Below are 24,607 nucleotides of genomic sequence, written 5' to 3' on the forward strand. Positions count from 1 at the left end.
AACAAAATTCTCAGAAAAATAACTGAAATAGTGAGAAGAAGATTGTTAATTTTTCTGTTACCTTGCTACTGTTTAATGCCCTTGTTTTGAACTATCCTACCTTTATGGTTTTAAGGATTAAACGCTTTGAAAAGTAACAAAGCTTTAATAAAAACTACAGATCAACAGTCATGATTTTAACCAAAAACTGCTGCAAGAAAAAAACCACATTTGCAACATTTCTGTTTGTATTTGTACATTTTAGACAGTGTATATGAAGTTGCTTAATTTTTTTATCAATAAATTATGCAAGATTTTGTGTGCATAGAAGTTTTTTTTGATGATGTTTACCAACATTATTAGATTTACCAATTATACATCATGCTGCATAATTAATTTAATTGCAATTGCAATGTCATGCTGTGCAATTGCAAAACCACAAAAAAGGCTGCAATTATTTTGTATAAAATGTTTACAAGAATGCTTGCAGAAAGGCATTTCAGTTTACAGTAGTGTCACTGTTGCACTCTGCAGAAGAATATCTTGCAGAAAAACTTTTATGTTTTGGAAAACACGAAGTTATTTTGAATGCAGTACTGTAAAAACATCAGGTTTTAGTATTTTTTGCCTCTAATATTTTAATGTATTAAGCTGAGAAATAAACACTTTCAAACTATTAGAATACTCTGCATTTTCCTTGATAAACAAGCAAGTAGACTCATGATGCATTCAACCAGAATTACAGTTGCATATCTCAGTATTGTCCAGTCCATTGCACATTATTACCAAAATATGCAGCACTAGTGTCATATGTGCAAAGGTTTGGACACACCCTGACATTCAATGGGAAATAAAAAAAGGGTTGGTACTTTTAAGAAACTAAAAAACGGATGTATTCTGGTTTGTTTGATGCTTTTGTTTATTACATGATTCCTTCATTGTTTCGATGTCTTCAGTATAAATCTTCTGGGTAGAAAAAAACATTTAGTGAGAAGATGCATCTAAACTTGTGACTAGTTCTGTAGATCTAAAGAGCTGGTTTTGTGACATCCCTAGACTAGATTGCATTTAATCTCTAGTATGCTCCATTATATCAACATTTAATTTATGTAGCATCATTTTTATTGGCTGTTCATGTATAATATTGACTGATTAGTTAATCAGAGGTTTGTTCAAGTATGTAAGTTTGTGTGTCACAGAGTTTACTAGACAGTTTATGCTAGTATTCAGCTCAGGAATAGTTATGACCTGAAATAAATACACAGACATCAGTCATCTATTAACTCACCAAGGTGTATTTACTTCATGGCTAACTGATCGTTTACTTTACTGGCTGATTTATTTGATTAGTAAATGATAAATGTGTTAGTGAATGAGCGAATGTGTGTGAGTGTGTTTGACAGAACTAATAAAATTAATCCTGAGTGTTCTCTCTTTCTCCTTGAAGAACCACGCTCAGCTCCTGCCACCTCAGGAGGTAAAGGCCACATCACTGCTCACACTGTAACACGACTAACATCTTTACTACTACTGCAGGTCTGCTAATACAGAGGTATCAGAGTGTGAGGCAGGCCTCTCCTTAGGGTGGCCAGAGGGCTTCAGGGGAGACCAGAAAAAACAATTTTTTTTGTGACTAAGGAGAAAGAGGAGACAGATTCTGAAGTGGGCAGAAGGAAGTATGATCAGTTTAGATTAGATAGGTTGTGATGCTGCTCTATAGCCACTGTGTGTCTTTCACAGAGGGGTACAGTCTAATGACAGCGGGAGGTCATGTAAACTCAGGCCTTCCTTAGCTTACATGACCTCCTGCTGTCCCTGAGACCAAGTACCCAAGTTTGGTGGTCGGGCCACAGGAGCCACAGAAAAAGCAACCAAGACATTTAGCACTGCAAATGTCAAGGCAAGCTGTGTGAGAGTTTTCAGCACTGACAGTAATCAAAAGCAGGAGAAGCTGACCCTAAGTGGGGAAACAAGGTAGCCAGTTCTGGGGCCCAGGATTATGGAGGTTAGCAAAGATATGGAGCATCCAAAATCCCTCCCGATACGATTACAATACCAAGGTGTTGAATATCGGCCGATATCGAGTACTGATCCAATACCAGTGTAAACTTTCTGGACTGACTGTTCAGACTAGTAAATTGTTTTAGACCTATATTTGACTCAGAACATGGATCAACAAGTAGAATCATAATGTGCAGCATCTCTGTGACCCTGAAGTTGTTGTTTTTGCTGATTATTGAGTTTTACTGCTAAGTATTAAAATTACAATCACAGGCTCTCTCTTTCTCTCCATAATGCTCTGTTCAAGCAGATTGACAGAACATCCTGTCATTTGGTGACAGACCCTCACAAAGGGTAAACAATATGACAGTTAGCATTCAAGTTAGCGGCAATAAATGATCAGAATTAGATAAAAATGGATAAAAAGACATTAATTATCAGGTTTACTGGTGTGGATTTAATTATTAAAGTCCAGAATCGTAACACGAGTTCCAGGCTCGCTGAAAATGCTGCTCCAAGGGATTCAGAGGAATCAATAGCATCAATAGGAAAGCATGACGACTAGCTTCAAGAGGAAAAACAAGTAAGAATTTATGGTTCAAAAGTTATTTAACTTTTGATAAACTGTCTTGTCGTGTATGACAGTGCCAGTCTGGAAGGCATTTGATCGATCACATTCAGAGGAAAAAACTGTCACACAGCCTCCAGTCTTTGCTGCTGCAGTGGGTCCTTTGGTTCTTCTTCGCTGCTTTAAAAACGGTAGCTCATGCATGCAGTGTTTTCCAGTAGTGAAGAAGAAATGATTTCCGGTTTATAGCGCAAACATTTAGCATGGCTAATAAAAGCAAATTATAGAGTTAAAACAAACAGTATCAGATCAGTGCATAAACTCATGTACTCGCTGATACCAATACCTGCATTTTAAACAGTATCACACATATATCGAACAACTCTACTAAATACTCATTATTACTTAGATAAACAACAAAAACACATTTATCTACTGTTAACTGTTTCAAAAAGTAAACCCCTTTGTTCCAGAATGGTTAGAGCCTTTATTTTTGATATTTTGATATTGTTGGCAGGCCCATTTTACCCCAGCAGTACTGTCAGTATTTATAGCCACACTACTGTAGGACCTGCAACAGTTTTTTCATTGGCTGCAAAGTTGATTCTTGGGTCCAAGAGGCAAATGTTAACCAGGAGGCTGATGCTAATGTTGCAGGTCTTGTGCATGCATTGATATCATTAAAATGAGGGCTTACTATTGAACCTTTCAGGGCCTGAAAACAGGTACTCGTCAAGGCTTAAGGGAATGAATGATCTGCAGTTAGTCCGTTAAACAGTAAAACCCCACATCAACCGCATAGACACAGACGTGTTGTTCCCACTGTGTTAGAGCTGAGCACGATAAAGACAATACTGGCAGCCAGTTTATTTCCAAAACCAATAAACTAAAAACCTTGGCTAGACAGATTTCTAATTATGCAGACAAAATGTCAAGAATCACATCAACAAAGATGAGATTTATCTGTTTAAAAATGTAGTTGTTTCAGTTTTTTAGTTCTGCTAATGTAGGTGAGGTACTGAATATATGATGTTATTCCAGGAGAGGCTCAGTCTCCCACACTTGAAACCCTCTGTCCTAACAAAACCCTCAAAACTTCTGTTTTCATGCTCTGAACTCTTCTACATCTTTTGTTCATCTTTTAATAAATATTGTTTTATTGTTAAGCCTTTAGAAGCCGTCACATACTCAGCCAAACAAAAAGTACTAGATATGCTCTAGTAGTAGCAGTAAACTCCTGACCACAATGATGAGAAAAAGTGGTTAGAACAAGAAGACTTTTCAAGTTCCACAAAACTAAACAATGATCTTGATTCAATCTATCAAGGAGGGGGATAAAACATGCTTTAATGGGAAAATTTGTTAAATATGAAAGCCTAATTCAAAGAATGTTTTTCTCTTTGTGTGATCAGGTGGTGGAGACGAGCAGGACAGCTCCATCCTACGCTGTGAGGCCTCCTCCTCCTCCTCTGTAAGAACTAAACATCGACACAGCTCACTGCTCTGATTCTGCTCTCCACGCAAACTGTGATATTTTAGGTCTCCTCATCTGTTACCAGAGATTTCATCTTCATCATCCCAGTCTGTCTCTGTGATGTGATGATCTGAAAAATGGCTGAACTAATCGTTGTTTGGGGGAAATGAGGCGGTAGTGAGGGCGTGGTAAACAATCACTGCCTCTGGTGAAGAGATTAGCTTGGCTGAAGGCAGTTTTGCCAGAAGTGGACAGAATTTCTTTATTAAAGAAGTAGAAATTAAGAAAACTATTAACACATGGAGACACTCAGTAGTGCATTTACATGCAGTGAGGGGAAGTTTAATTATGATTTTGTTAGTCGACGAAAACGTAACAGAATAAGATGACAATTTTTCTTTTCTGTTTTTATTCCAGAAAACCGAAACCTTCTGCTGCATCCCAGCCTCTGGTGCCTCAAAGACCTGCCCCTGCTCCACCTGTTTAACCAATGAGGGGGCCCTGCCCGCCACACCTGGATGACCCCTCCTCTTCTTCTCCTCCTCCTCCTCCTCTTCCTCTTCAACCTCAGAACTCACTCACTCAGTGCTGGTTAACTAGAAACAGCCAGGAAAAGATTTCTGGAGCTGAGACTGCAGCCGGCCCAGAAGTTTGTCAAAGGCGGGTTAGAGGCGGATCACGCCATTTGACTGGGAATTTACCGGAAACGGGAACACAGCGGCACTGAACTGATGCAGCAGGAGTTATTCTCTACAGTCTGTCCTTTTCTGTCTTTATTTGAAGTGCAAATCTCCGCTCATTTAGGGGCACAGTTCACCAAACCAGCCAATCATATTTCAAAAAGAAAACATCTGTTCCACCGACAAGAAAAGCACCGACCAATGCTACTGGACTAACATTTTCCTACAGTTATTTATCCTGCTAGATCAGGTGTCTACGTTCAGAGTAGAGTTAATTCACCTTCAGGGTCTCAGATTTCTTCATCCATGCTAACACTGTTATCTTTGACTGTTTTAACAGCTATTTTAATATATAATTTAGAGAAATCAGCGTTATTTCTAAGATATTTTCTTTGATTATTTAGCATGTTTAGTTTTTAATTTGCATGTATAAAGATACAGCAAAATGCCTTTAATCTGTCCAGTGCCATCAAAGTTTAAAGTCTTTATGGAAACATGAGGTCCTTAAATTCAGACACAGGCACATCCAATCACCAGCTAGCTTCACCCTTTATATAAAGGCTCCACTGTGAAAAATCAAATCTAACCAAGTGTATTGATCTTATTTCTAATCAAATATGATCTCATTACACTAATGTAAGCCATATTACATGACAATTCCAGAAAAACAATCTATTTTAAGATTTTACAAACAAGAAAATAATACCCAAATTGCTTGAACTGCAAATTAATCTGTCAGATTTAAATTTCTTGAAATCAGATCTTTTCCATAATTTAAAGATCCAACAAGTAAAATGTCTGCACTGAAATTTATATATTAATGAGGGTGAAATGCACTGAAAAACAATTCCTTTTCACATGGAAGTGATCCCAGAATGTGTCCAGCTCTTCTAAGCAACCACTAAATACCCTTTTCTGTATTTTTCTCCCTCATTATCAATTTCTGAATGAAAACTAAACATTGCTTTTCTGCTTAGCAAGTTTGCCTTATGAGCTTCCATTTTTATTGAACAGAGTCCTCAGTTCAAATCAAGAAGTGAAACTGCATTGTGGTTTTGGTTGAGAGCCCCCTGTGGTTGAATTTTATTGACTCTGTGTTTAAGAGATTGGATTAAATTTTGCTGTTGAATTGGCATATTTTTACTCGTTAAAGCTAACCAGAGCTTGCATGTCATTTTTAATAACTTGCAGTAGACAAATTAGACAAAAACACCTTGCACAATCTTCATTTCAGTCAAATGACATCCATTGACTACATCCTGCACATTTTATCGTCCTACGTTTTATTCCAGTTCCTGCGTTAACAATCTTTTGGTGCATTTGGACACAAGTTGGCTGCACTTCAGTTCTTGTTTTCATACTATGCATTAACAATGCCTTTACAGTGACATCCCGTCTTTCATGCAAACAAAAGCCCATCCATCTTTTCTGTGGCTCTCTTACTGTGGATTTATATCTCAAAATGTTGTGTGCATTGAAGCTGAAGAAGGAATGGGAGACGTTTAACAATATAAGAGGTTAGGGGTGCCTCTTTAACAGCTTTTCTCCCCCATGTTGCAATGCTTTTAAAGGGCACAGTGACATACTGCTTCGCAAATAAATCCAGTTTGGCACTGGTTGGATTGAAATGGGAATGTAATTCAGGCAGTTAGAAGCTGGATCTTTTTGTGAATGATGTAAGCAGGCCCCTGTTTAACCCATGAAAGCCTGAGAACACAAATTATAGCCAGAAAGTTCTTATTTTTTTGAAACTGAAATGTTTATTTCACTTTCTACTGAAATCCAAAAAAATCTATATTTCCATTAAAATTAACATATATATATTTTTTGTATCTCATTTGATACATTACAAGTTTTTAGTAACTCATAATCCACTTGAGGGCATTTTTATCATTTATCAGATCATATTTAGAAGGTTTTTTTTGGGTAATTTATGATCACGTTGATTAGATAGAGGTATCATAAATGTATGTATCAAATATGATACAACAGGCTTTAAGGGGTTAAAAGCAATTTACTTTTGTCCCTTTTTGATGTAGTTTAATCAACACATAAAAGGCAAAATGGTTTTCAATGAAGCGCTGTTTGGAAGCCAGATGAGCTGAGAGACATGCTCTGGATTTCTAGAAGAGCCAAAACTCATTAAAACGAGGCTGGATAGACACAAATAAGCCAAGAGTTTTGCTTACTGGCAGATTTCTGCAGGTCACATCAGTTGACAAAATTCCAGTATGTGCTGCGATTTCACAACCAGTCCAGTCCAGATAAAGGCATCTCTGTATGCAGTCTGAGCTATCAGATATTTCTGGTACATACTGAGGTGTATCCACACAAAGTACTGAGAATTTCCACTTAGTATCCGGATGCCTAAAACTGACATTTATCTGTATTGATTCAAGATAAGATCAAGGTCTCTTGCTCCTTTAGAGCTATTACAACTGAACAAAGAAGAGTTTTCACTTCATGTATACCACTGCCTGCTAAATGTCCACAGTGCAATTCTTTTTTTTTTTAATCTGTAAAATAAGAATTACTTGAAATACATCTCTGAAAGTTCCTTTCATGCTACAGAAGAAAGGGTTAAACATGATTGCTGAATATAAGCTAACGTAGGGCTGTCATTTACAAATACATTTGCTGGGAGGTGCTTCACTCTGATTGGCTGGTTTGAAGGCAGAGGTCTCTGGAGGCGGAGCTTGCACACCTGTTTCCCTCTGTTGTTCTCTCCGTCTCTGAATGAAAGCACTGGTGCCGTCTGATTGCACTTTCTTCTGCTCAGCACTGTCATAGGAATGTAACGCACCCTGGCTGCTGTGTGGGTACGCTTGGTCTCCACCTCCCCGCCTGCCCGGCACCGTCTCTGCAGAATCCTTAAAACCAAGTATGCAACAACCAACGTGTGAGTGCAGAACTACTCTGGGTTCACGTTCGTCTCCTCTGGACCAGGACCTGGACATGGACCTGTGGTACTCTGATGTTTGTGGCTCTGCTGGCTGACGTCTCTGCAGGGAATGTACACACTCACCTTTTACTTCATCATGAAGAAACTCTCCACTGAAGGACTTCAACACTGTTAAACCTGAAATATCGGTGATGTTCAGCACCACATCGAGCTGAATGAACAGACGGAGAAATTTCGGTGTCTTTAAAGTAGGGCTGGGCAATATGGACCAAAAATCACAGCTCTATTTTTTTAGATGAATACCAGAAATAACAAATGGTTGTCACAGTACCAGAATTATAAACACTGATATGATTCCTGTTTGATACCACAGCATCAAAAGAAGCCTACACAGCCAATGTTTGGTGGTTTTTCGTTTTTATTCATTCAAATTGCAGACAAACTCCTATCTGCTGTCTAATTTGTACAAAAACACAACATTTCCACTCATTGAGGTTTTTAAAATTTTCCTTACTCTTAAAGCCCACATGTTCAAAAATAATCAAATCTCTTTTCTCTATTTTAAATGATCAATGTTGACGGTTTTGCTGGGCAAATGATGTGGGCAAGTCACAGTCTTTGGGTCCTCGGTGCTTCCAGTCTCACTAATAACCCTGTGAGCCCTGGATGCTAACTGATCATCAGAGGCACCGGCTGAACTCCTGTGACCACTTCCCTTCAGCTGGCAGCTGAGAGGAGGATCCACATCCATTTCCTGAGAGGGGCGGAGTCAGGGGGGCGGAGTCAGACAGCTCAGTAACATTTGTACTAGAGTGTGTTTTCAGCCAGAAACTTTACAGGCATATTTTGAGGACCTCTGAGACCAATATAAACTTGTCTTAAAGGGGTAAAATATGTGACCTTTGATTCATATACAGTACTTATATGAGAATCTATGCATTGCTTCAGAGCTACAAAAAATAGAAACTGTTTGATCAACTCTAGCGGAGTCCTGGAAGTGTTTACTTCAGTGTAGGTTAAGCAGCATTTCACAATAAAAGCACCTTAGACATCATGGCTGGTTATTTATAAGCTTTCTACTCCAGTTGTTTCCAAATAGTGTACCATAAGGCAAGTCCAGGTGTGCTGTAAGGATTTCCACAACCACAAATTATCACTACAACTAAACAACAGCTAATACACATCTGTTTTGAAGGGATGTGATTATGGTTTGCCTCCAGATTGGCGTGATCTTCAGTGCGTCATGAGCAAAAAAAAGGTATAAAACCACTAATCTAAAGAACGGGGGGCTGGATGCTCTAGCCTGAAGATGATGAAACTGAATTGACTGGAGGATAAAAGCTTTCAATAATTATGTATCATTAATGTTCCTGTGCAAAAATGTATTTAAACTTGACGCAGGTAAATTAGGGATCTACAGGCATGTGCCCAGCTTTTGGCAATTAATAGACTTAAACTGACTAATATTGGATGTCGATGACTTCTGTTTTTGTCGCTGTGGTATCAAACAGACATCAATATCAAGTGATTTTTGCAAATGATAAAATTAGTCAAAAATATATATCACATGAACGATAAATCCTCATCTAAACTAAACATGTTAAATGGTTCATCTTGTGGTCAATACGCTTACTGCTGTTGGTGATTCTTACTGTAAACAATCTTTTTACTGGACATTAGATGTCTATTTTTAGTGATACCTGTGATCCTGTGTTAACCTTTATCTTGTTTGAAATACATTACCATATCTTAAAAACCTAATACATTGCCCAGCCCTATGTGAAAGTTTGGTACAAAGCCTTGTGGGAAATGTAGGCCATAAGTAAAAGTATTATGATGTTGCAAGCTTAGTCAGCCTCTTTCCCACCAGACTAAATGGAAATTTCCAAGGTTTTTTGTGGAGATTGGTGCAACAGAAATGTAAAGCCACAATTTTAAGATGAGGTTAAAACAGCTGCACGTTAAAGATTGAACCTTTGTTTCAGTGTTGAAGTAACTAAAGGTGGAAATAATCTCACAGCTCCATGGAACATCTGCTCCAAAGTCCTGAAATCACCTGGACGTCTTTCTCTTTTCCACTAACGTGACCTGAATGTTGAACAGAATGAGACTGATGTGAACTTTTACAAACATTCAGGACGTCCAAACCTCCCCCTCTGCTTGGCGACCAGCATCACAGTCACTCAGCAGCGTGAGTGATCCAGGGATTTTTACACCACGAGTAAACCAAATGTTTGTGCTCCTGTCGGACTGGCTTCTCCTGCTGTTAACAGACTGTTAGCATTGTTGGCATTTTTAGCCAGTTAACTGCACCCTGCATTATTAAACCTGGATGCACTGTGTGTGAGAGGAGAACATCATGTTTTTGTTTTTTCTCTTTTAGTATATTTTAAATTTGAGGTCCTGAGAGTTTTTGCACATAAATCATTGTGAATATGAGGATTCAATAAGTATCTTATAGGGCTAACTCTGTGCCATTTGATCATTTTCATGCCAAAAAGAATAAATCAGTGTATCCCCAGGATTGTTATTCTTTGGAAAGAAAAGCCTCTTTAGAACAGACTGTTCAGGCTGAGGTTATTTAGAGACTGAGAGCAGCTGGGGCCAACGCTCACAGGGGCGTCAGATTACACTCAAGTCCAATATTACTGCTGCTGCTCTTTAGAAGCTCAATAAGTCCAGGGAAATCCACATTTTCTTACAGCCATCAGATCTCATGTGCAGATCAAACTAACACTCAGTGCTGAGAGACGAGGACAGCGTTATAAGACTGACTAACACATCAGAATGTTTGATTCTTCTCAGTGTTAGGTGGTTTTAAAGGTTTTTCTGGGCTTTTTCCTTTATTAGATAGGACAGCTGAAGAGAGAAAGGAAATATGGGGAGAAGGAGCAGGACAGGACATAGACCAGATGAGTCCCAGGATCAGGATTTGATCCTGCAGCCAGGAGCACCTGCTTTATGGACTGAGCTAAACCTGCACCCAGATACTGGCTGTTCAAAAATCTGTGATGCTGAAAAGTCCACAAGCTTTTAAAAAACTAGCTCTTCTTAATAAGACAAATGTATAGGTAAGAAATTAATCCATTAAAGATTGCAGGTAAACTCCTGTGTGCTGCTGAAATCACAAAAAAACAAAAAAATAGCAAAGATTCTGTTGAAAATTATCCTTTAAGTTGGCTGGTTAGTCTTTATTCACTAATAGGATTATCACAATAGTTGATACTTAAATAGTTTTCCATTCCATGAGTTTTAAAGTGATAAAAGCTCTTTTCTTGTAATGATTGACAAAGTCAAAAAGTACCACAGAAGAAGACTCCTGTTTAATAAGACGTTGGTAGGAGATGTCTGAATCCTTCATACAAACTTCAGCTCTCTCTGCAGAATAACTTTATCAACAGTTTGAAACCTGAACATTATAAATGATTATTTGTTAATATACTGAGTTTTTTTTTTTGCTATACAATAGTTATGTTAAAGAATCCAATACTTTTTCATACTGGGTGTTTAAAAACAATACAATCTTAGTCATTTCAATGACCCATATAGTTTGAAATATACTAAACATTTTTTCTTCAGGCTTGTGCTTAAGAAATGAATTAGCCACCAAAACTTGATAAAAACTCCAGCACTCTGTCTTAATTGCACACACATTTCCGTGTGTTATCTCTATTGATAGATAAACTCTAAACAACCTGCATCTGTTTTAACATTCCTCTAAGACCTGAGATTTTCTTTTGGGTGCATTTTTAGTGCCTCCCGCCTGTTCAGGATCAGTAGGACCTGATAAGTAAAAACCAAGGCCTAGTCTTTGAACAGGAAGTAGTTTTCACCAAGAATGATGCATGTAGATGAAAACAGCAGGGTTTTATTACTGTGCAGCACAAAACAAAAATGTCTTTATTTGTATAGAAAGTGGAAAATTTCTTCTCAAATGATCAGAGATTTCCAACACATGATAAACCCCATAAAAAGATAGATTACCTAAAATATTTCCCAAATGTTTCTGTCAGATTTCTGAAAAAGCCTAAATATTTGAAGTGTTAAAAATCCCCTAACAATTCTATGAAAATTTCTCAGTATTTTTTGGCAAATTCCAACCAGAATGTCCTGTTTTCAAAGAATTTAGAAAATAAATTCTCTCAAAATTCCATGTAAAGTTTAAAAAAAATCCCCCAAACATATAAACAAACTCCTTAAATTTTTTTAGGACATTTTAGAAAAAAAAATCAAAGGACATCCCACAAATATTTGAAATCAAATTCCCAACGATTTACAAATAAATTCCCATGAAAATACAGAAAAAAATCAGAGCAAATCCCTCTGAAACTTTAAAACAATTCCAAGGAAATTACACAAACCCCTGTGGAAATTCTGGACATTTAGTGTAAAATGTTTAATAGCAGGATTTATTTCTATCTGGTAGGAAAGCTGAAATGTAATGGCCTCATGTGTGCATGCAGGGTCCCAGGACATTAGGTGCACAGGAGATGAATGAGAAATGAAATACCTGGGCACAGATTGCCCAGTGGTTTAGTCACACCCCATGTACATGGGCGGCCGTCCTGTGGCCCCTTTCTCACATGTCATTCCCCATCCTCTCATCCCTGTTTCCAACTCTTCACTGTCCTCCTCTATGAATAAAGGCAGAAAAGCCTCAAAATGAATAAGAACCCTTGTGTTGTCTTTGGGTCAAAAATAACCAGAACAAATCTTTAACAACAGTAAAACTTTTTTAGATTGTTCTCCATTATCTTCAAATTTGGTGACTTTCTTAAAGTGGCTTCAACATGAAAAAGCAAAGTTATTTTGATGAATGCTGTATTTTATGGCTGAATTGCAAATAATATATGTGAAGAATCTTAAGTTCAACTTTGTGCACATTTTTGTCACTTTTTCAGCCCATATGAGTCTTTTGCAAAAATTGTGTCCACAAAAATGCATCAACTTAAGTCATAATCATAACTTTAGCCAAAGTGATGACATGAGTCTTATTCAGTCAAACACAATAGTAATAAAGATGAGTAGCTTTTGGTGATCATAAGTAGTCTTTCTACACTGTGAGGATAAAAACACAAATATTTAAAGTTCAATAAATTTGCTTTCTTTTGAGTATGATGGGTAACTTTGACCCTTAGAACAAGGAGAGTATTCAGGATGTTAAGACAACACCAAGGTTCAAAAAGTTCACCTTACTCCCCAGTCCTCGCCATGTCAAACAAAAACAGCAACAACAATTTGGTACTGAAACGTCGCCACGCTTTAAAGAAGGCTGTCTGCAAAAGTCTGCTTGCAAATTTTGAAACTTAAAATCTAGAAACGACGCATTACTGAGACTTTTGTTTCCGTTGCTATCATATAAACTCATTTTCTCTATCAAATCATAATTTTAAATCCTGTTATCAGGATCTTTGGTTGGGTCTGCACATGAGATTTGTTCTGAAGAAAATACACCAGACTGCTCCTTTACTCTGCAGACTTGGATCAAGTGTCTCATTTGTATCCAGCTAATAGTTTATACATGGATTATAATTTTAGCGACAGCAGAACCTAGAGCAGAAATCCTGAGATTGACCTTTCAGCATGGAGAATGGTCCCTGGGTGGTTAGAGATGTGCAGCATGGATGTATTTTCTTGACCTTGATAAGAAACTGCAGCTGAGATTTGCTTTTGAAATTTTGTCCAGTAACCCATTGTGGTACTACTGCATAAAAATCCCCTGCAGCCTGATACTTATTGAACTACTATTAAAGTAAAAGTAATATCAAACAGCATAAGGTCTAATAGGACTCTTTTGTCTGGCATTTTTATCTAAGGAGGTTTTTTATCTGTTAAAACATTCCTAAAGGACAGAAAAGTGCAGTAAAAAATGTTCTGATCATGTTCTAAATCTATTGGCCAAACAGCAGAGCTTCTTTTATTTGGTCCAGGGTGACTGGGCTGATTAGGAGCCATATTTAGCTCTTTAATGAAGATGTGAAAAAACATCCATGTCTGGCGTGTTTCCTGCCTGAGAGGTCAAACTCAGGGTAGAAAAGTCTGATGTGGTTAATGCCATGTTGAACCTGTGTATACTGTATGAGTTTATCACAGCAGCTGTCACCACGCTAACACAGAGAATCTCGTCACCTTTTTCTATTTGAATAAATGATTTTATATAGGATTTTTTTTTCCAAATGTAAACATGTTATCTGTGGTAACGCAAAAACTTTCAACTGAATTGAATTATTAAATATTGCTGTGTCATGTGAAACTATGACTGATTGATTTTTACTTTTTGCAAAACATTTGCTGACCAGACTCCTGCTGTTTTATGTTCCAGTCTGATGAGACCAACATGGACCTTTTAGGTCATCAGACAATATGCCAAACACTTCACCACAAACTCACCATCCCCACTGGGAAGTACGGCGGTGGCAGCATCATGCTGTGGGGGTGCTTCTTGGCAGCTGGCCCTGGAAAGCTTGTAAAGGTAGAGCACGGGTGTCAAACTCAAGGCCCAGGGACCAAATCCTGCCCAGGGAACGATTATATCCAGCCCGCAAGATCATATCATATTTGTATTGTAACTGGTCCACCATTATGAGGTCTGCAGATTTCCTCCAGTATAACAATGTAAAATTAACTTTGAATATTTAAAATGTTCTTGTTAAGCCATAAAAAATCAGAATAATTTGTGTTTTATTTCATATTTTCAATTTTGCATCTCAAGATTACAACTCAAACTTATGATTTGACTTTTCATTTCATACTTTGACCTTTTCAGCTCAGAATTTGGACTTTATATGTCACATTTTTATCTTTTAAATTCACAATTTTAAATTAGAGGTCACATTTTGACCGTTTCAACTCCTTACTCTGGCTTTTTAATTACATATTTTGACTTTTGAAAACATGATTTCATTTTTTTCTCTTATTTTAACATTTTAAATAAATAATTGTTACTTTTTAGTAATCATTTTGAATTCTAACTCATATGTTGACATTTAAACTCCTATTTTTTGGCTTTTTACTCAAATATTTGGACCAAGCAGACTAACAACTTAAAATTTTAAGTAATATTTTGACTTTTGAACTCATGATTTAAAAGTTGATTTCATATTTTGACCTTTCAGACTTATGATTTCAACTTTCTCCTCATATATTTGCTCTTTAAAAACATTATTTTTCTATTTTTAATATCCTGTTCTGACCTTTAGGACTAATAAATTTGAATTTTTGTCTCAGATTTGAGCCTTTAAACTTATCATTTTTCCTTTTTTGAATTTCCAAATGATTTATCATCAGTGCAGTTTTTCCATATTTTATTATTGGTGAAAATGAGTTTGACAGTTTATTGTTAAAAAGGTGACCCTGTTAGGCCCTCAGTTTAGACCTAAATCCAGAATCCGGCCCCTGCTGTGATTGAGTTTGACAGCCCTGAGGTAGAGGGTAATGAATGTGGCAAAATAAATCCTGGAGGACAATCTTATTCAGTCTGCAAGAGAACTACGGCTTGGGAGACAATGACCCGAATCATAAAGTGAAAGCTACACAGAAATGGTTTAAAGGCAACAAGGGGAATGTTCTGGAGTGGCCGAGTCAAAGCCCAGTCCTCAATCCATGAGAGAATTTGTGGCTGGACTTGAAAGGGACTTTTCACCCCAGATCTCTGTGTAATCTGACAGAGCTTGAATAGTTTAGCAGAGATGAACTGAGTAAAACTGCAGAGCACAGATGTGCAAACCTGATTGAGTCCTATCCACACAGACTCAGTGCTGTCATTAAAGCCAGAGGTCACTCGACTAAATTCTGACTTGAAAGGGGTCAATATTTATGCAGTCACTTGTTTTATTTTACATATGTTTGTTTATTTGTCATTATTTAGTGGAAATCTGTTTTCACTTTGACATTAAAGAGATTTTTACCATAGGGGTGAATACTTGTGATAGCCACTGTATACTGTGCATTTAATTAGTAAAAACACAAGCAGAGAGTGGGTGGAGAGCATACGAGGTATGTCAGTATCTTCTTCAGTGTATTTTAGAGTGAGTGAAGGATTAATAGTGCATAAACATGAGTGTTTTACATCTATATGATTTTTACAATGTGGCTTATTAAAGTATTTTAGACAAAATAAATCATGTCATTAAAAGTAAGGACAAAACTGAAATGACCTTTGTATGTCTAAAGTGAATTAAATTGTTCTTGAGTTTTGAGCGATTAAGACTAGACCGCTGATCATCAACTGGTGGCCTGGGGGCCATATCAGGCCCCCCAAAGCTTCCTGTCCGGCCCCTAAAAGATCATTAGATTTAAAGGAGGAATAGAAAATGTTGAGGTTTTAAGTGTATCCTTTGGCTTTAAATGTCTGCAGCTCTTAAATCCATCCCACAAACAATTAATATTAAAATAGTTTTAGAATGACTTAACATTTGAACTGTTTTTACAGAAATTTACTGTCATAATTAGTAGATATTTTAAAAAAGGGTTAAGGTTGGCAGAAATGCGGCAAAATGACCAGATGAAGTGGTAAAAAGGGGCAGAGAGTGACAAAAATGGGTGACAAGAGGCAAAATGGGTTGTAAAGTGGCAAAAAGGAACAAAAAGAAAAAGAAAAAGTTGTGAAAAGAGGTTAAATGTGGCAAAAACTGGTAAAAGAGGCAAAAAGTCTCAAAAATTGGTTACAAATGTAAAAAAAAAATGCAAAAAAAAGTAATGAAAATGGGTTGTAAAGTGGCAAAAATGGATAAAAGGGGTACAAAGAGGACAAAACATGCAGGAAAAGTGGTTCAAAAGGGGTTAATATCTTGCTAAAATTGGGTTAAAGAGGCAAAAAGGGGTTAAAAGTGTCAAAAATGAGTTAATACTAAATGACAATCGGGGAGGGCCCATTCTCTGGGATTTTCAGAGGCCCAGCCAGTTCTGTTGTCAGGCCTGTCTCCTTGTGTGCATTATAGACAACAGGGATAGATCTCACTGGTAATGACTAAAAATGTCCTGTGTTTTAAAAGAAAATACAAATACTACTACAATAATATTTCAATCAGACAAAAATATTTATTTAATTTTTGTGTATCTGAAAGTCCGGCCCCCAGAGGTTCTGTCGAGACTAAATCTGGCCCCTGTGCAGATGTACTTGATGACTCCTGGACCAGACATGACTGAGCATGACTAACATGTGTCTAAAACTAAAGGGCATTTTAATCTAAACATAAAGACTACATTTAAACTATCTGGCAAAATTAACACGTTATTTTATAGGAATTGATTTGGGGAAAATAAAATGAAACGCAGACAACATTTTGCGTCGTGACGTCACTTCTGCGTCACTTCCACCCAGGCCTTGCTTCCATACCCCGCGCCCCGAGCTGTCATCATTTTACCGGGAGAGGCGAAGGGCATCCTGGATACCGGCCGAGAGGGGAGCCGCTGAAACTCGTTTCTCGAGGTCAGTAACCGGGACTTTAGAACTGTACACCATGTGAGCGTAAACTGAGAACATATTTGAGCTACTGTTTCACTCATACATTAATCAAATCTTCAGATTACAGAAAAGTAAAATCCGTCTTGAGGAATTTGTGAGAGACAAAACCTGTTAGCGTGCTAGCCGCGTGCTAACTGACTAAGAGCCAGGGAGACCAACGGTCATGAGTCAAAGTAAATGCTCAAACTGTCATACTGTGTGGAAATTAATGTCCAGTGAATGAGAGAAAATCGCAGTTTTAAAGTTTACATTGGCTCTTAATTCCTTGTCGTAGAGAACTCAATGAGCACCCGTTTAGCCGCTAGCAAAACGCGCTAATGGCAATTAATAGAGTCGAATGTAGAAGCGTCTGAGCGATGCTAACCGGCTAATTACATAACGTTAACTGTTAGCTCTTCAGCTAACTACGTCTCTGGTTGGTGCAGGGTAAAGACCAGCTCCCTGTGAATCTGTGAGCTCGTTATATATATTTTTAGGCATCAAGAAGAGATAATTTTACTATGTTTTGATAAAGCAGCAAGTACATTTCGGGAACTCATGACTTGTGAAAGGACAAAGTGACGGACATTTAGGGTAACCAATGATAGAGCCTTGGAGTTCTATTTCCGGGCGGGATTTCTCCCACACAGCCAATCCGGAGGCAGTTTTAGCAAGGTGGGCGTCCCCGGGCCAGGGTGAGGGAAGGAGTATGGCAGGCAGGGAGCGGGGACCCAACAAGGTCAAAACACAGCCGCAGAAGCTCCAGCTAAGGCAGAAGCAGAAGTCAAAGCAGACCGAAAATAACCTCCTGTATTTCTGTGTCCTTTGGTTCAAAGTCATATGAAAGTTTTCTGAGCTTTAACACATCCTAACTGTGTTTCTGCAGTGAAGTCTGTTTGGGGCTCAGACCAGGAGCGTCAATCTGACAGTTCACTTTCAACAGAGACATTTGGAAGGTTCTCAGAGTCCTAGGGGTTTCAGATGACCTTAATTTTAAGCTTGGATACGATTCTGGTAAAAATAAAACTATGAATACCTGTGTAATACCACAGCAACAATAAGGAAGTCATTAACAGAAAGTATTGGGTATTTGCTTTTTCTAACCTTCAGGTAAACTTCTGCAACCTGTCTACATCACACCAAACCTGCTGTAAGGTTTTGGCATAGTATGCTTGAGTTTTCTTGCAATTTTGTTGGACTTATTCCTCTCACATGCACCTGTCTTATGAAATAGGTGTCAGAGCTACTCACAAAACAGTCACAAACAATTATTATTATTGGTGTTGCAATCACAATTAGTACACATATTGATTTTAAAACATTTGAATCAACAACATTTATTCAGCCTAAAAACTCTTAACATGTTGAAAATGTGCAATAAATACATATAAATGGGTGAAAAATTCTGAACTATATAAAGTTCTCCTTAAATATTAGCTTTAAAGAGATAAAAATAGTTACAAAGCCAAAATATCACAGCAAACCCTGAAACATTCACCACATGACCAAACCTATGGAGCAATGAGGCATGTGGTACAGTTATTAAGTCGTAATGATCTTTTTCCCTTGATTGCAGGAAGCCAAAATTGTGATCTAAATTGAAACTCCCTTTATTGACCAGCACTGATATATGTGCTGTAAAATCCAGTGTAGAATACATACATTTAATGCTTATGTTTTCACTAAAAGTTGACTGTGTCCTGTACACGTGTTACCGATACCCGTATAAAGTGCTTAGACAGGCACTGTCTTGGCTGCAGTTGCAGCCATTACACATTTTACAACACCTAGGTCTATTAAAGTTTCTCTCTGATTCATTGTGTACTGCTAATGGCTGCGTCATGACTCAAAACATGCCAGAATACGTGGTAAAGCGGAGCAGATTGGCAGAGGTGGGTTGGCGCCACTTGAAAACATCTTTTCTCTGTCTAGTCCTTCAAAAGAAAACAGTATACTGTTGGGTAAATAAGCCTTGTTGAGTGCTGCATTGATTAATTGAATTCACCTCAAACTTTATTATGGACTCAAGGTTTAGATAAAAAAACTACACAACACATAAAATCCTCCTTGGTTGAAGACAACAACAACAGACCAGAGAAAGTAGGCAGTGCAACTCATAGGCTATTTCACAACTATACTGCAGACAGAGAGCTCAACTTACTGGATTATATTACTGGTATACCGTATTATAGCTAGCAGGAGTGCAGTGTCTCTGTTGTCTAAAAAAATGGTTCTAGAAGAGCCACAAAGCTGCTCTGAAACTACATGTTGCTGTTGCTGAACACAGTCAAAAACATTGCAAAGGAAAAAAGATTTATGTGTCTGAATTTTTACTCCAGTTCATCCTTTCATACCTTTTATAATATCACTCATTAAAATAAAGGCAGTTGTTTAGTATGAGAATAATGGCGAACAGTCTGACCTCTGAGGTCAGAAATGCACCCACTGCTATCTCGATGTTGGTATCTGTTGGCTGCATAATTAATCTAATTGCAACCACAATGTCAGGCTGTGCAAAAACGTGATCACATAATAGGCTGCAGTTATTTTAGTTTTGAGTTGTGCTTAAAAGGTTTACCAAAATGCCTGCAGAAAGGCCTTTAAGTTTACAATAGCATCACTATTACACTTTGTAGAAGTACCTCTGTTTCCATAAAAGGAAAAACTTCTCTGGGAGAATATGAAGTAATTCTGAAAGCAGTACTGTTTTGTATTTTCAGTGCTACTTTAATATTGTTCTGCATTTTCCTTAAAAACCATGGAAGTAGACTCATGATACCATTTCTGTATTATATTGATACAGATCCTAATGTTGCTCAATATAATTGCAATTGCACATTATTATGAAATTGCATAGCACTACTGTACATGTTTTAAAAATTAGCACAACATGCACACAAGTTGCTCTTCGCACATGAAGGCAGGGATGTGGATGCATTGGTCATAGTGGAAACAACACGTAATTTGGTGTCCTGCTGACAAATTAACTTATAAAGACTGTGTGTGTTCCCCTTTCTCTGCTTCATTTTGTTGTATTCAAACTGCACAAATAAACATTAAAAGCTTTTTGATATTATCTGAAGAAGAGGGAAGATAAGTTTCCATGCTCAGTTGTCAAGCAAAGTCATTTGCCGAACTGGAATATTTAATTAAAAACTTAAGCCTCTCTGTGCATAAGCCTGGAGGAATTGGGATTTTCCCCAACCTCTTTATTTTACGCCACAATTATTTCTTTCAAACTCCATGTAAAAAAGTTCCTTAACAAAGTTTCCTTGTCTTGTCTTGCACAAGAACCTTGTATGTTTTTTCCTTTTCCCCCTCTACAAATCCACATCATGACATAACTATTCATTCTTAGAACCTGTTTATTGCAGTGCAATTATTGCATTTCTATCATGGGTTCATACAGCTGCAGTAAACCAGACTGCAGCCAATATGTGCAGTTAGCAGAAGCTCAGAGTTGGTGTTTATCAGAGAAAACGTGGAGCTGCTGATCCTATCAAACAGGTTATTAAATGGGGCACTGGTAAGCCTCAAGAAGCTGAAAGTGCCAGTAAAGTTAATCCCGACACAGATCAGTGAAACCTTGTGGTGTTTGCTTCCATGCTCATGTTATAAACCAAGATCTTGGTGATGGTTTTCTTGACTTGTTTGAATTGCAATTTTGAAAGCTTATGTTTCACCTACAGACCTACACAGAAATGGCAGCATGCTGAAACATGTGACCCAGTTTTCTTTTTTTTTCTTTAGTATGAGGGTATAGCTTTATAAGCTGCACCACATTTGTTTATACTTGTTCTTCTTGCCTTGAAACTTTAATTCTGTGAGACCTTTTATTTATCATCAAGCCCTTTAGTTTTTACACCAGCATGCATCCGTGCTTTGTCTCTGCACATGAATTAAGTGACTCTAGTGAAAAGTTCATGTTTATAATGAGCTTGCTAAGGTTCAAGGTTCCTGGTGTTTGAAACGTGAGCACATTCTCTCTCTAACACCGTCTCTCCCTCCCGTCTCTCTCAGTGGACAAACAAACCAGTGGACAGTGGATGTTTGATTCCCCCCTCTCTGTTCTGGGACCGACCCTGCTGGACTGAGTTTTGACCCGTTCTTCTCTCTGAGGTTGAGGACGTCCGGCCCATCGGACTGACCACCACCACCGTGTGTGTGTGAGACACTTTAAGGACTGCTTATGCATCGTTTAAGGACTTGTGCGGCGCGATTGCGCCCGCTAACCGCCTCGCAGGCGGCTCAGACTGTCGGCCAGCAAAGGCCAATCACAGTCGCCTCCACAGGTGGCACAAGGACGTTTCAGCCTATCAGGTGCTACACGGCACCTGTGGCCTCGGAGCCGTTCCTGAATGGGACAAGCTCCAACTATGTGGAGGAGATGTACTATGCCTGGCTGGAGGACCCCAAGAGTGTTCACAAGGTAAGGAGCAGGGTCTGGAGAACATGAAGGGTTAATTATGGTGAGGTGCAGTCGAAGCTTAGACTGAATAAAAGAGGTGGATGTAGTTTATGAGTCTTTAAAAGGGGAAATCAATGAAATGTCTTATGCCTGCATACTTTCCATGAGCCACTGAAGAGTAACTCTATTTGTAGCAGAGATACGTTTGTCTGTAAAAAAGAGCCATCCTCTGACTCAATTTATCGCCTCAGTAAACATTTAATGTGTTTATGGTCTCAAATAGCATTTTCAAGTCTTCAACAAACGTGTATTCCATTTTATGGTATGCATTTATAGTCATATAAAGAAAATGGACAATAAAACAGAGTGAAATAGTCTTTACAGGCTGGCTGCCTCATTAATGACAAGTTGCTCCAATAGTAATCAAATAACCTTGGTCTGTGTTTAATAAAATAAAAAATAAATTCAGTTTTTGTCAATTTTGGCCTCCTATTGTAAATCAAGCTAGCACCTGCATTAGTGTACAACTCAGCCTTCTCTAACCATCAGCCCTCTCCAGCTGTATCCTCTCATTCAAATATGGTCACTAATGGCTGCAGGAAAACAACAAACACTGGCAATGCCAGCATTTAACAAACCATGGCTTCAAATCAGATGTTCCAAAAACTAATGTTTAATGTCATGGAAGCTATGTTCACTTCTTATGTACAGTCTTTTAGATGAACATGAAATAAAAGGAATAAAGTTTGATAATCTTGTGTCGGCTAATTGGACTCAAATGCAGTCAGCCGTTTGAATACGTCCCAGTCTTCTTTAATACAAACAAAATAGTCTGCTTGAGCTCCGAATTTCAACACTCTGTCCCTGTTTTATTTCTAATTTCAAAATGATAAAGTACCATACTGCAGACATAGCTGCAGGCACAGAACTGTAATAAACGAGTACTGGATCATTTTGCCTTGAAGCCACAAAGATAAAGGAGTTTTTATCACAGCTGTAACATTTCCTGGAGGTACAAACAGATAACTGTGAGGTTTGATGCAAATAGCTGAAACCACAAACACATATTGGGTGTGTGAGGATTCACACAGCGTAGCAGAAATAGAACTATATGCCTATTTATGGTTGTTTTGAAACACAGTTTGTACTTTATAGTGAAACCTGTGGGCTGTACATTTTAAAACGGGAACTTGGGCTTCAAATGGAGCATCCTTAATGTATTTCTATTTTTATGTATTAGTAAGGTGTAACAACCATCTGGCCACAAGCTAAACCATATCAAACCCAGATGTCTGTGTAGGTTCTCGTTCATCCGGGTCATGGTTATCCAGATCTTTGTCAAAAGGCAGCAGGACAGGATTGATGTTTCTGAAGACGTTTAGCCTCTCCTCCAAAAGGCTTCTCTGGTTCTGAACTGAGGAGCCGCTAAGCATCTTCAACAACCTCAATCAAGTCAAGTCACCCTTTTGACAAAGATTTGGACATATTAAGCTGAATTTTAGGCCAGAACCACCCCCACATAATTCCGAGTATGCCCCAAAGGATAAGAACAGTGCAACGTCACTCCCTGCTCTCCAGTGTGACCACACCACCATTTGGGGGAAAACAAGCCCTCAGATAGAAGAGGTTAGGTAGGTAGGTTAGAAAACAGCTGTGACATCGTGATAAAAAAGATATTTTGTGGTGTTTTGTACCTTAAACAATTACAAAGCCATCGAGGACTAAAGCGGGCTAATGTTCTTAATGACTTTAAGCTAGCAATCGCTCTGTGACAGCAGGAGTCTGCCTGTTAACAGCTTTTTCACACATTCACTAACTTAGCAACCACATTCAAGCGTTAAGATCCTACACACATCAGGTATGTGTTGTTGGTTTATGACTTCTCCAGTCACATGATGGGACTGGTTGTCCAGTTTGATGGAGGGAGCCTGAACACACCCTCATAAACATCTGTTATTTTGTTTCATATTGTTATGATGCAAGTAAAAAAAGATGGCCTCTGTTATATGTTTATATCATTTGCCATTGGATTTTGGCTCTCAATAACCATTTAACCGTACGGTTTTCATATTTTAAGCTATTAAATCCTTAAAGACCTAATCTTTTCCATTGACTGACGTTCATTTTTATGGAACGTTTTCCTCCAGAAAGGGGCGGGGCCAGCATCGTACCTGGATGGGTTGCTCTTACCCATTCAAGGCTTGTTGTAAACTCAAGTGTGTGGTGGAAATAAGATCATTTTATTGCTCTCAATCAAGTCGGAGCCCCATCAAGCTCCATTCTTGAATCTTAAATATCAGACTGCTTTGATGGAATAGCCCCAAAAACCAGTGAGAGTGAGTTGACTGGGAAGCACCAAATGTTCTGTATTTAAAAGCTGACAAACCTGAACACAGCTTTATCTTTGGGATTTCACCTTGATTCTTTTCCTTGTTATGTTTTTGCTGCATTATAATGTTAGACTGTAATTCTCAGCTGGGACAGCCAGCTGAGAATGATAATTGCCCTCCATGTTTGATTTTTTTTCTAAAGCCGCATTTAATCATACAGTTTTCTGTGAGATCTGTTTAGAGTTAAATCTTCAAACTGCAGATTCACAGTCTGACTGGAAGTGTGTCTAGAAAAATATGTGGCAAAAAGTCTATGATATACTTTTATTTCAAAGGATATGTCTAGTTCTTAATTCCACCACATCCTTTATTCCATTTCAGTGTCAAACTGCCCAGTTTTTCATTGAAAACATTTGGTCATGACTGAAAAATGTAACTAGAAAAGCGCTCTGAGAGTGCAGACCTCCACCATTAGCCCTATCTCCCAATAGTAAAGTATCCTGTAAAAAATTTCTGGATCCAGATGGTGATCCGGATCACTCCCAAAATCTAATCTGTTCTTCCTTATGCCATTTCTGACATTTCCAGAAAATTTCATCAAATCCGTCCATAACTTTTTGAGTTATGTTGGTAACAAACTAACAAACAAACCCTGCCGATCACATAACCTCCTTGGCAGAGGTAAAAATTAGGGATGCACATTTTTTTTTTTTAGCCAGTATCTGATATACCAATATTTAAAGATGCTTTCTGGACAAGAAATTCCTTTTGGACACACTTTAAAGTTAGAGGATGACCAAGAAAACAAACTTTAGTCCTT

The 24,607-nt window shown here is 38.0% G+C and overlaps 2 protein-coding genes across 5 annotated transcripts in view; both read left to right on the forward strand.

Moving 5' to 3' along the window:
- Positions 1–13,809, forward strand: part of LOC121509357 (disintegrin and metalloproteinase domain-containing protein 9-like) — a 71,969-nt gene extending 58,160 nt beyond the window's left edge. The window contains exons 22-24 of one of the 2 annotated variants that reach the window (XM_041786654.1): positions 1,427–1,456; positions 3,961–4,019; positions 4,440–13,809. In XM_041786654.1, the coding sequence (XP_041642588.1) occupies positions 1,427–1,456; positions 3,961–4,019; positions 4,440–4,509 (159 nt within the window). In that variant the 3' untranslated portion in view covers positions 4,510–13,809. The remainder of the gene's footprint in view (positions 1–1,426; positions 1,457–3,960; positions 4,020–4,439) is intronic. The other variant, XM_041786655.1, reaches the window with a different exon arrangement.
- A 3,116-nt stretch (positions 13,810–16,925) lies between these two features.
- The window catches only part of ogdha (oxoglutarate dehydrogenase a), a 52,314-nt gene continuing 44,632 nt past the window's right edge, over positions 16,926–24,607 (forward strand). For all 3 annotated transcript variants that reach the window (XM_041788176.1, XM_041788177.1, XM_041788179.1), the window contains exons 1-2: positions 16,926–17,034; positions 21,070–21,478. In XM_041788176.1, coding sequence (XP_041644110.1) covers positions 21,239–21,478 — 240 coding nt within the window. In that variant the 5' untranslated portion in view covers positions 16,926–17,034; positions 21,070–21,238. The remainder of the gene's footprint in view (positions 17,035–21,069; positions 21,479–24,607) is intronic.

The sequence above is a fragment of the Cheilinus undulatus genome, linkage group 5, assembly GCF_018320785.1.
Source record: "Cheilinus undulatus linkage group 5, ASM1832078v1, whole genome shotgun sequence".
Taxonomy (NCBI): domain Eukaryota; kingdom Metazoa; phylum Chordata; class Actinopteri; order Labriformes; family Labridae; genus Cheilinus; species Cheilinus undulatus.